Source organism: Maniola jurtina, chromosome 27, assembly GCF_905333055.1.
Source record: "Maniola jurtina chromosome 27, ilManJurt1.1, whole genome shotgun sequence".
Classification (NCBI taxonomy): Eukaryota; Metazoa; Arthropoda; class Insecta; order Lepidoptera; family Nymphalidae; genus Maniola; species Maniola jurtina.
In genome coordinates, this window is record NC_060055.1 from 1,128,031 (window position 1) to 1,140,972 (window position 12,942).

Here is a 12,942-nt window from a genome sequence, read left to right on the forward strand (position 1 = left end):
TTATCCTTCACATACTAAAAGCTAAGGTCCCTAAAAATTAAGAAGGCGAATATCAAACTGACCGTCATGCAAGCAGGTAATAATTTGTTTGATACGATGGATGGTACGGAACCCTACGTGTGCGAGTCTGACTCGGACTTGACCGTTTTTTTTTTCCTCTCTCGTCTGGCTTTTACAATGATTAGCCAATGTCAAGTTTGTAGTTATTTGTAACAAGTTAGCTAAACTATACAAGTATGGACCCCGTCTGTGCCGGCGCTCGTCGACACACGCACGGCACCCCCTTAGAGCGCTTTCCAGTCAGTTTTAACAAAAAAAACACTCCAAAAAGTCACAACACGCGCGCCAGCAAACGCCACCACAGACGAAGTCGTTTTTTTTTTTATTTACTGTATAGAACAAGAGAAAGGGTGATACAATAGCAAATTAAACATGGCGGACGTGCTAGCAGCAACCTCCATCTGCAGCTGTTTGTCTGTCTCTCCGTCATCCAATACCTCCGAAACCGAGCGTTCTTCTTTAGGCGAAGGATTTTCTAGCAGTAAGTCCGTCGAAGTATTGTCGTTGTCCGATTTTGGATCTATAAATACCTGTGTGAAAACGAAAATTGCTATCAAAATAGTAAATTTGAAGAATAAATAAATTATTATGATTAAATCACTAGAGGATGCCCGCGACTTCGTCCGCGTGGATTTAGGTTTTTAAAGATCCCGTAGGAACTATTTGATTTTCCGGGATAAAAAGTTGCCTATGTCAATTACAGGGACGCAAGCCACCTCGGTACCAAACATACAAATCGGTTAAGCGGATGGGCTTTTGGGAATCCCGTGGAAACTCTTGTTTTTCCGGGATAAAAAATAGCCTATGTCCGTCCCCGGGATATAAGCTAACCCTGTACCAAATTTCGTCAGAATCGGTTAAACAGAAGACAGACAGACACACTTTCGCATTTATAATATTAGTTTGGATTACTGGCCCACTACTGAGGACGGTTCTCTCGGAATAAGAAGGGTATAGGCCACAGTTCACCACGCTGGCACTGTGGGGATTGGCAGACTTCACACACCTTTTGAGAACATTATGGAGAACTCTCAGGCATGGTTTCCTCACAATGGTTTCCTTTACCGTTAAAGCTTTTTAATTGCTTGAACGGACCTCCGGCATACCGAATATTCAAGATTCAGGGTTCTCTATTTGCAGAAACATTTTTTACTAGGATTTTTTAAATAAGAGGTGGACATTTTAAAATAATCCTAGCATATTCTTTGTAGGTATTCAACCCTGGGTTTTGACGTGACAACGTCTTATAATTCGCACTGCACGCACGAAAAAACATGACTCATGCGGCGTTACCTCGCTCTGAGGCGTTCCATGTAAGGCTTGAAGTGCAAGCGAGAGCGCGGAACGAGCGACAAAGAAGCACAATCGGCCTTTGTTGTCACGTTCAATTGTCGTCAGTAAACCGACTTTACAGACAACCAATTTTTTTTTAGTCTTGCCTAGGGAGGTCCCTAGCCTAAAGACCAAATGCCAGGTGGTGGACTGAGACCAAACCCTTCTCTTATTGAGAGGAGACCTGTGCTCTGTAGTGAGCCAGCGACAGGTTGGTCATGATGACGAAGGTTACCTCATCATCATCATCACAACCGTGATTGTCAACTTCTTGGTTGTAAGAAGTGAAGTCTTCATCCGAGCTGTATTCATCACTTTCTTCGGCGCATTCGAAGTAGCGGCCCTGAAATATTCATGATTTATATTAAACAAGTGCCCATTTAGTACAAAACAATATGAATAACGATTTCATAGAATTACAGGGAAAATAAAAAAAAATGTTTCAATTTTTGCAGCCAAGTTCCAACTCTCGCGAGACAACGGGTGACGTTAGGTCAAAAAAATAAGAATCCAGAGCCAAAACGATATTTAAAAAAAAAAAAACGTCAGCGTCAGCTGCTGAGCTGTCAGTGTCAAAGTCAAACTGACAATTCCGAATTGTTATTTTTTTGGATTACTCATTGTTCATGGCACTGCTAATTTTATTGAAAACAAAGAAAAATCATGCATGAGATCACGGCGTGTCGCTCCACGCATAATTTCACCCCGATATCACAACGTAAGACCGTATAAATGATAAATTATTGCTTCGCTGTCGAGTGTTCGAACAATTGTGTAAATACGAAGTTTCCGTGTTTGATTTATTGAATTGTGCTACACCCAAGGCTGAATTGATAACTTTAACGACTAAAGAGTGTATAAATTGCGTTAATACTACTTTTTTAATGAGATAAGTGAAATTATGGCGGCAGCGATTGCAAATGATTCACCGAAATACAGGAACAGCTTGATATGCTGCAGTCCTCGTAGTGAAGTCGTATCAAGATCGTCGTCTTCCACGTCAGGTTGTGTGTCTGCTGAGGAGAGTAACGACTCCAACTATATACCAAAGTCTATATCGAATAAGAAACTCAAAATACACAGCACAGCTACTCGAGAAGAGATAGAACGAGCCATCAACCAATGTAAGGAGCTTGTGTTGAGTAGTCCACAATGCTCGGACGAGAGGAAATGGTTGGTACGTTATTTAGTTGAACTACGGTTAAGATTGGAGGATTTGAAGGACAATGATGGACAGTTGAGACCAAAAGTTGCCATAAAAGGTCACCATTTCGAACAACAAATCAATATAGCCAATCGAAAACAGTACTGTGATCACTGCAGCGGCATTGTATGGAACATTGTTCAGAGCTCGTACATTTGTACCGATTGCAATTATGTATGTCATTATAAATGTGTGGATGATATCTGTAGGGTATGTGCTCATGTCGTTATGACTGAAAAGGGTGAGTTTGAAATGAGCATTTGTCCAGAAAAGGGTTTAGCAGCTCAAGACTACAAATGTGCGGAATGCGGAACAGCCTTAACGTTCAAAGACGCGTGGAACGAACCACGGTTATGCGATTACACTGGTATGTATTTCTGTGGGACTTGCCACTGGAACGACTTATCCGTTATCCCAGCCAGAGTCGTGCATAACTGGGATTGGGATAAGAAATACATATCACGATTAGCTTACCAAATGTTGAATTTATCGTGGTCACGACCGTACATAGACGTTGAGAATATAAATTCAAGATTATTCAATTTTATTGCGGAATTGGAATGGGTACATAAGATGCGGAAGGATTTGGAATGGATGAGGAGATATTTATGCGCTTGCAGCGAAGGTTCTAGTCTTCTATCTCCGTTATTTGTTCAACTGGGTGACGTTAACAAGAAGTACAGTATGGCGCATTTACAGGCAATTAACGATGGGACCTTAGAAACTCAGTTAACGGAACTCACAGAAGTATGTAGAGCACATATAACGAACTGTGCTTTGTGTTCTGGTAAGGGTTATTTATGTGAAGTTTGCAGCAACAACGAGATTTTATATCCGTTTGATAACGGTGCCATAATGTGTGACAAATGTAACTCTATGTACCATAGAGGCTGTTGGTTGAGAAAAGGACAGAAATGCCTCAAATGCCTGCGCTTGAATGAGAGAAAAAAGACAACTGTACAAGTTACAGACGATACTGACTCACATTTAGAATATGAAATAGATAAATTCGTTGAATAGATTTCTTTGCTTTCGTGACATGTATTTACGATATTGTTATTATTTTATGTAATACTTTTTATTAACGAACTATTAACAATGTGTTATTATTATATAGTTTTTTACTAACGGAAATAAAAAATAGTTTTAACTTCAGTTAGTTTTGACTAACAATAAATTGTAATATAGTGTAAATATTGAGATTAAAATATAATATTGATACTTTAAGTACAACATACTTTAATTTAAATATTTTATCTCTTCATAGAAACAATTGAGCCATTTGAAACAATGTGACTAATTATTTCATGTTTGTACACAATTTCGAAACTAAAATAAATTGGCAGATGTTTATGTCTAGTGCTTTTTTTTCCGCGGCGTGCATTATGAAAGGGATAGCAATACTCTATTCGCGGAAAGAATAGCGCTCTCTCTGTTACATCCCATACAAATGATAGAAACAAACTTATCATATTTATCACAAACATGTTTTCAAAAAACATTCAAAATTCAATAATTAGAAAACATAGTTTCCTTTCATTCTGTCGGGGGATAGAGTATAGTGCTTTCCTTTTCCCCAGGGAGCATTATGAAAAGGATAGCAATACATTAGAGACCTGTCATTTTAGTTTAGTTTAAAGATTGTATACAAATTAGCCACAGTTTAAGCTATGCAATGTATATTATAGCTAAGTTGTATGTGTGCATAATATTTTTGTGTATAGATTTAAATGTATCAAATACAGGATGTCCTATAAATAGCACAACATATTCGGAACTTTTTGAGTGTTGGCCTTTTTGTATCCCACTTCATATCGCTTTTCTATGCATTGAATGAGTGAGTGAATGAATACTTTTATTGTACATCAAAAAATTAAATACAGAAAAACCGGCCAAGTGCGAGTCAGACTCGCGCACTGAGGGTTCCATACTCAGGTATTTTTTTCCAACATTTTGCACGATAAATCAAAAACTATTATGCATAAAAATGAATAAAAATCTGTTTAAGAATGTACAAATAAAGCCCTTTCATATTATGAGACCCCACTTGGTATAGTTATCTTACTTTGAAAATTTAAACACATTTTAATGTTTTTTTAATGATGTAACCACAAATTCAACCACAGACAGACAGACAGACAGACAGCAAAGTGCCCCTATAAGGGTTCCGTTTTTCCTTTTGAGGTACGGAACCCGAAAAAACACATAAACAAAACAAAAATATAGGCAGGTACAATTTGGCGGTCTTATCGCTACCTAGCGATCTCTTCCAAGCAACCGCCAAATTTCGTGCTGGGTTTTCTCAGTAGGAACGGCATTCCGAACCCGTGGTAAATTATTTTGACGATTCAAAAGCATTTCTAAAAGTTTATTTGAATAAAAATATGTATATTCTATTCTATTCTATTCTATTCTACAAACGTATTTTTTTTGTTTTGTTTTGTTCTAGGTCTAAAACTAAGCGATTTATCGATTTATTTCATTGTTTTATGCTCGACTAACTACAATAATTACTTATAATTATATTTTATTTAAGGACATCCTGTATTATAAATAATATCGCTATGGTGCTGAATTTATGACTTGTTTCAATAAAAATTAAGCTTTAATAAAATAATAACGAATAGGTTATATTTTAATTGAAAATCGCTCCAATATTTTTAAGGCATAAACAATTAATATTTTAGGCAGATTTTAGGTTACTAATCTATAAGTATTTGTTTTTTTTAGTTTATTTCGCTGGGTCGATAATAAAACTATTACAATTGTATTTTGTAGTATTATTTTATTTTTATTTCAAACGTATCTATACTATTTCTACGGAAATAAGTTAGTATAAGGCTCTGGTACGACTGTTACTGTCATCAATAACTGTGTATATAACTCAAAATTTAAAAAAAAACCCCCGACACAAAAACCTCTATAAGAAAACTAGAAAAGACTACAACTAAATTAAAATCGGTTCATTCGTTTAGGAGCTACGATGCCACAGACACACACACACAGATACACACGTCAAACTTATAACACCCCTCTTTTTGAGTCGGGGGTTAAAAACGAAACGATATTTTCGAATCAAATTTTTTGAAAAAAATTCTGATTTGAATTTCGAATGTTTTTTGAAAACATGTTTATGATTGGTTGGTTACCCAAAATGGTTAACGCCCACTGAGATTTTCGTCTCTGTCATTTGTATGGGATTGAACCGAAAGAATACAATACTAATTTCTTACCGTGGATCACACTAATAAAGGCGAAAGTTTGTATGTGTGTGTGTGTGTGTGTGTGTGTGTGTATGTTTGTTACTCCTTCACGCAAAAACTACTGGACGGATTTGGCTGAAATTTGGAATGGAGATAGATAATATCCTGGATTAGCACATAGGCTACTTTTTATCACGGAAAATCAAAGAGTTCCCACGGGATTTCGAAAAACCTAAATCCGCGCGGGCGAAGTCGCGGGCATCGGCTATCACACTAATATTATAAAAGCGAAAGTTTGTATGTGTGTGTGTGTGTGTGTGTGTGTGTGTGTGTGTGTGTGTGTATGTTTGTTACTCCTTCACGCAAAAACTACTGGACGGATTTGGCTAAAATTTGGAATGGAGATAGATAATATCCTGGATTAGCACATAGGCTACTTTTTATCCCGGAAAATCAAAGAGTTCCCACGGGATTTCGAAAAACCTAAATCCACGCGGGCGAAGTCGCGAGCATCGGCTAGTATAGTATAAGACTTACCCGACTTACCTTATGTATGTATGTAGTTGAAACTTGAGACGTCCGAAAATTCGCTCGTGAGAGAAGCGAGCGCATTTTTCCTGTAGGTTTAGATGTGGAGGACTGAGTCCAGGTGTTGCAGATACACCTGCACCGCTCGCGAGTCACAATGCTAGAAAGATATAGCTAATACCTGGCAGTCTAGACACCTGCAGGATTCCCTGTAGGTGCAGGTGTTGAGGACTGAGTCCAGGTGTTGGAGATACACTTGCGTGGACTCCAGGCGTCGCTTGCGTCGAGCGAGAGACGCCAGGAACGATAGGACGGATTGACGGTGGGACGGTTTTGACTTTTGTTCACTGTGGAAATAACTTTAATTAATTTTTTTTAATCCAGAATCGAGCCGTTAGTTATCCAAGAATAAAAATCCCAGATTAGGTATGTATAGTGTGATTTTTTAGGATTTATTCCTGTACTTGTGCTATAAGACCTAACTACCTACCTGCCAAACATATGATTCTAGGTCAACGGGAAGTACGCTATAGTTAGGTAGGTTTTCTTGACAGAGTACAGACGCGATGGACGGACGGACAGAGAGACAGACAGACAACAAAGTGATCCTATAAGGGTTTCGTTTTTCCTTTTGAGGTACGGAACCCTAAAAATTGTGAATTTCATTGATTTTTATGGACAACTCACGTTTGACCGAAAAAACTGGTCAAGTGCGAGTCAGACTCGCGCGGCCAGGGTTCCTTACTACAGCCGTATGTAGATTTACTAGTTAGCTACCTTTTCTCTTCTCCTTTATTCAGCGCAGCAGGCTTCGCTTCGTCGCACAGAAGCGCTTCGGAAGACCTCCTCTTCCCGCGTCGCTTCACACAGACTGGCAGCGTTCGCTCGTATATCACTGCCAACAAGCGATAGATATATAGTCCTCGGCAACCTGGGCGGTCTACTCGGCTTCTGGAGCGAGCTTGGATGGCTGGAGTGAAGACTTCGGCGGGGAGGGGCAACACACGCACAACAGACGGAAACGTTTAAGTGCGGAAACCAGCCCAGAGAGAAGAGGAAGAAGAAGCGATAGATACTGTTACAGTACACGGATGAACACTAACATTCTTTAAAAAAAAACCGGCCAAGTGCGAGTCAGACTCGCACACTGAGGGTTCCGTACTCGGGTATTTTTTCCAACATTTTGCACAATAAATCAAAAACTATTGTACATAAAAATAAATAAAAATCTGTTTTAGAATGTACAGGTAAAGCCCTTTCATATGATATCCCACTTGGTATAGTTATCTTATTTTAAAAATTGAAACACATTTTAATTTTTTTTTTAATAATGTTACCACAAATTCGCGGTTTTATGATTTATTCCTGTATTTGTGCTATAAGACCTACATACCTACCAAATTTCATGATTCTAGGTCAACGGGAAGTACCCTATAGGATTCTTGACAGACAGACAGACAACAAAGTGATCCTTTAAGGGTTTTGTTTTTCCTTTTGAGGTACGGAATCCTAAAAACCATTTCATTTCGGAGACGAAACCTGTCCTCAGTAGTGGGCCAGCGATAGGTAAATCATGTTGATGAAATCTAAGGTAGAAGCAGGCGTTATTTTGCAGAAGTCCATGATATACAAGGAATGATATACAAAGTTTACTTTGCAATTAGGCATTGTAAGGTCTACATCTCCTGAGGATGCTCCGGTGTCGGGGTGAAACGTGCGTCGAGTGGTGTTGGGATTTGTGTGGTGCTGCGTGGTGGTGGTGCGTGTGACTTGCTTGGTGGCTGGCTTTTCCTGTATGTTTATCAGTGGGAGGGCGGGCGGTGCATGTCGCATGCTGCATGTTGCACCATACAGATTTCTTTGGTTTGGCGGATTATAGCAAACTAGAGGATGCCCGCGACTTCGTCCGCGTGGATTTAGGTTTTTAAAGATCCCGTGCGAACTGTTTGATTTCCGGGATAAAATGCCTATATCAATTACAGGGACGCAAGCTACCTCGGTAGTCGGTACCCATGCGAATCGGTTAAGCGGATGGGTTTTTAGGAATCCCGTAGGAACTGTTTGATTTTCCGGGATAAAAAGTAGCATATGTCCGTCCCCGGGATATAAGCTAACCCTGTACCAAATTTCTTCAGAATCGGTTAAACTGTTGGGCCGTGAAAGGTAGCAGACAGACAGACAGACACACTTTTGCATTTATAATACTTATTAGTAACTAGTAAGTATGGATTAAGGTTTTGGTTCCTTAAAATCTAAGGTAATAATTTAGTTGTGATTTTGCTTTACCAGTATCATTCGCATCGTTGAAACTCCACCCAAGGCTTCCGTTGCAGTTGGGATCCAGATCCGTGTGTTTGTCTGTTTGCTTGTTCGGCCATAGCTCCTCAACTGACGCGTTGTAGATCGTCTCTGTTGACGCGTTGCCGTTTTCTATATCGTAGTTGTTTGGTTGTTCGAGAACCTGAACAAGATAAAGTTAAACAGCACTGATATCCGACTACTACCCGCAAACTGTCGCTAGATAGCGATAGATATTATAATATAACATTGTTTTTCTGTCGCTCGGTGTATGTCATTGTACTATATTTATACTTATTTATGAACTCAGAATACTTATTTTCCTCGTGACAGACAGACAGACAGACATGATGAATCCATAAGGGTTCCGTTTTTTGCCATTTGGCTACGGAACCCTAAAATAGTAAGGGGTCTCCAAAAACTTTTTTTTTCTATTGTATCGAGTGGGGTGTCATATGAATGGGCTTTTTCTGTACATTCTAAAACAGATTTTTTTTTATGCAAAATAGTTTTTGATTTATCTTGCTAAATGTCAGAAAAATACCCGAGTACTGAACCCTCGGTGCGCGAGTCTGACTCGCACTTGGCCGGTTTTTTTTGATGTAACATCCGTTAGGTCAATTTTTTCGTATAAAATGTAGCCTGTCACCCGGGCGTTTACAACGAATCAATTGACACCTCATTCATCGAAATCGGCCCAGTAGTTTAGGCGCTACGGTGGAACACACAGAATCTGGATACAAACATACATACATATTTTTTTAGAAAACACAGGTTGTAAAAGAGGCTAAATAGTTCATGAAACTTCTTAAAAGCCATCTTAAAATAAATTTCTTCAAATACTTCAGATAAGGTAAGATTTTTTTATAGAATTATTGAACTTTTCTATGTTTTCTTTACTTTAGTCTCTTTTGTAGATAAAATATTTTTTGTTATTAGAATAATTAGATTTTATTGGGCAGCTGATCATCTGAGCTGTTTGAAGACTAGACATAGGCCATTAAATCATTACCCTTCCTTTTGGCTTTGCCGCAGTCGGGTAAAAAAACGTTCGTAATTTAAAAGAGGTTCAATAGGGTATTTTACTCTAATTTTTTAACCCCCGACCCAAAAAGAGGGGTGTTATAAGTTTGACGTGTGTATCTGTGTATCTGTGTGTCTGTGTATCTGTGTATCTGTGTATCTGTGTATCTGTGTATCTGTCTGTGGCATCGTAGCGCCTAAACGAATGAACCGATTTTAATTTAGTTTTTTTTGTTTGAAAGATGGCTTGATCGAGAGTGTTCTTAGCTATAATCTAAAAAAATTGGTTCAGCCGTTTAAGAGTTATCAGCTCTTTTCTAGTTTTCTTGTAGAAAAGAAGGTTAGATAACCGTTAGGTTCATAATATTATGTCAATAGACAAATGTCAAGCTGTCAAGATGGACGTTGCCTAAATACATAATTATTTATTTGAAAATGATGTTTTGGAAAACTCAAATACTTTGGATCGTCGGGGGTGTTATAAATTTTTAATTTACACTTGTTTATTACTTTATTATAAACTAGGATAAAAATAATGACGTAAAATGAAAAAACTAATTAAATCAATCAAATAAAAAAAACGTTATAAGCATTTATATATTTCAGATTAGACAGAGATAGCGATAATAGCATTATGACGTCACTCCGTCACTAATGCCATAGTAGCTTCGTGCGGTTTCATACAAATTTTCGTTTTGCGAGAAAGGCATAGAAGACCCTCCCACTCCAAAATTAAGATGCCTGTAACTTTGTAATTCTTTGTTGGATTTTAATATTTTTTTCAGCGTACGTCATTATTTTTATCCTAGTTTATAATAAAGTAATAATATTTATCAAATTCAAAAGTAGTGTGTGGTGTCTTCTCGATAAACTAACGTTTATCGGGGTACGGGCCTCGAGGCCGAGCCTCCTTGCCCGGGCGTGTCCTCACAGGTTCTTTGCTACCTGGATTATTAATTTCAGCCCTTTCTAAAGGGCTGAGGTCGCGCCTGAATTCGGCGTCGGCCTTGAGGCATCTGAATTCTCTCTATCGGCTCTCTCTCTTGGTAGTGCCATATCCGGTGGGTGGGTTATCATGTCCGGTGGTTGGGGTGTCGTGTCCGATGCGTCTTCGTCTTCGTCGCCACCGATGCCTACGTTGGGAGGCACCATTGATACGGGACGTAGAAGCTCACGGGGCAGTGGACGCCCGCCCGGTGGTAAATTCAAAAGTAGGCAAATACCCAATTATAACTCATAAATTCGTCGACAGATGGCGCTGTAGGCTATTGTAGCGCGTCGTTATATTACAGTTCAAAGGATATAACATGCATTACCTTCGATTCAATTATGTCTGAAAAGACTTCCACACGCTACGGAATTTTTGGGAAGTCTACAATCCTGATACTAATAAGTATTCACTGTGGTTGAAGACTTGAGAATGTATGAAAAACCCGGCCAAGTGCGAGTCAGACTCGCGCACCGAGGGTTCCGTACTCGAGTATTTTTTCCGACATTTTGCACGATGATGAGAGATGATGCTTCATAATTTACAGAATAGAATAGATTTCTATTCAAATTAACTTTTACAAGTGCTTTTGAATCGTCAAATAATTTACCACTGGTTCGGAATGCCGTTCCTACCGAGAAGAACCAGCAAGAAACTCGGCGGTTGCTCTTTTCAATTGTTCAATTTACAATAATATTCAGTATACAGTACGAAAGCCATAAAGATATTATAGGTCCATGACGAAAGCCGCAAGGGGAGGACATTTATTGGAATGCCTCATAAACTTTCACAACTCCCCAAATCTGATTATGGCCGGAGGGCCGATCGCAGTTAGACTTATTGGAAACAAAAAAAAAATTGCACGATAAATCAAAAAGTAAAAACTATTATGCGGAAAAATAAATAAAAATCTGTTTTAGAACGTACAGGTAAAGCCCTTTCATATGATACCCCACTTGGCATAGTTATCTTACTTTGAAAATTTAAACACATTTTAATTTTTTTTTTTTTTAATGATGTAACCACAAATTCACGGTTTTCAGATTTATTCCTTTATTTGTGATATAAGACCTACCTACCTGCTCCAATTTTTTTTTATTATAGAACTACATTAACTTACTGCAGTGGGTTTTTTTTTTTATTTTTTTTTTTTTTTTTTTTAATTTATGCTGGTAGCCCGTAAATTAAGAAATAGTAGGTGGGAACCCTAGTGTATCCGAAGCGTTAGGTTACAAATCCTGGAACTTACTTGATAGTGTGCTCGGGACCCTAAAAAGAAAACGGCTCCTGTACCACTGGTACTCATTTTCCCACTAAAATAAACAAAAACGGGTTAGATTGGGCATCCTTAGAGAAAAAACCGGCCAAGTGCGAGTCGGACGCGCATACGAAAGGTTCCGTACCAAAAATAACAATTTTTTTTGTGACAAGCATAAGTTCACGGTTTTTGGATTTTTGCCTTTAGGCCTCATTCGCATGAGAGCTTTTTTAACGTCCGTTAAAAAAGCGTTCAAATAGTACAAATGCATTCCCAAGTATCAGTTCACACGTCAACGCTTTTTTAACGCGCACTTTGTATTTTCAACGCAACGCTGGGTTTTAACGAAACGCTTTTTTAACGCTCGTGCGAATTAAGGCTTACTTGTGCTATAAGACCTAATTACCTGTCCATTATTCTAAGTCAACAGAAAGTACTGGTAAAGGTTTCTTGACAGACACGATAGACAAACAGATCTATAGACAGACAGACAACGAAGCGATCCTATTAGAATTAAAAGAACAAAAACTTAGGTTAGCTACCAAAATATCAATAACCTAAAAATATTTTAAACAAAAAAATGGTTCTAAATTCTAATTTCTCACCTTATAAGTTAACTTTAACCCTTAAACTCGTAACTTTAACCCTTAAATACTTATTATTAATGTTATGTCATTATATTATTGACTAAATAAATAGGTACTGAATTGAACACACTGAATACATAAGTATCATCTGATATCGGAAATGTTTTGCATTGGTGGAGTGACGTTTTTTGGTCATGCGCAGTCGGTAAAGGTAGGCTTTGAGGGGTTGTAACCACTGATCTTGACTATTATAAGTAGGTACGCTGGACTGGACTTGCTATTTATCATGATCAACCCATCGCCAGCGCACTACTGAGCACGGGTATCCTCTCGCTATAGGTTTCTTGACAGACAGACAACAAAGTGATAAGGGTTCTTTTTTAGGGTTAGCATTTTGAGGGGTTGTAACCACTGATCTCAACTTATATAAGTAGGTACGCTGGACTTGTTATTTAAATGAT

At 38.3% G+C, this 12,942-nt stretch overlaps 2 protein-coding genes across 2 annotated transcripts; one reads left to right on the forward strand and one right to left on the reverse strand.

Moving 5' to 3' along the window:
* Positions 1-383: 383 nt before the first annotated feature.
* Positions 384-12,617, reverse strand: LOC123879147. Its single transcript, XM_045926702.1, has 7 exons — positions 12,500-12,617; positions 11,886-11,949; positions 8,614-8,788; positions 7,105-7,222; positions 6,509-6,674; positions 1,628-1,735; positions 384-590 (listed from the first exon to the last, which is right to left on the reverse strand). Exons 2-7 carry the CDS (start codon positions 11,940-11,942, stop codon positions 387-389), a joined length of 828 nt encoding a protein of 275 aa, XP_045782658.1. The 5' UTR covers positions 11,943-11,949; positions 12,500-12,617; the 3' UTR covers positions 384-386.
* On the forward strand, positions 1,980-3,948 carry LOC123879139 (differentially expressed in FDCP 8 homolog). Its single transcript, XM_045926688.1, has one exon. It carries the CDS (start codon positions 2,294-2,296, stop codon positions 3,614-3,616), a length of 1,323 nt encoding a protein of 440 aa, XP_045782644.1. The 5' UTR covers positions 1,980-2,293; the 3' UTR covers positions 3,617-3,948.
* Positions 12,618-12,942: the final 325 nt, after the last annotated feature.

Bases quoted from the DNA above. Each gene is read 5' to 3' on its own strand.
- LOC123879139 (XM_045926688.1), top strand. From the start codon at position 2,294: ATGGCGGCAGCGATTGCAAATGATTCACCGAAATACAGGAACAGCTTG.
- LOC123879147 (XM_045926702.1), bottom strand. From the start codon at position 11,942: ATGAGTACCAGTGGTACAGGAGCCGTTTTCTTTTTAGGGTCCCGAGCA. The intron at 6,675-7,104 runs GTAGCTAACTAG...TTATTTCCACAG, and splicing joins AATAAAGGAGAAGAGAAAAG to TGAACAAAAGTCAAAACCGT. The intron at 591-1,627 runs GTAACCTTCGTC...GTTTTCACACAG, and splicing joins GTTGTGATGATGATGATGAG to GTATTTATAGATCCAAAATC.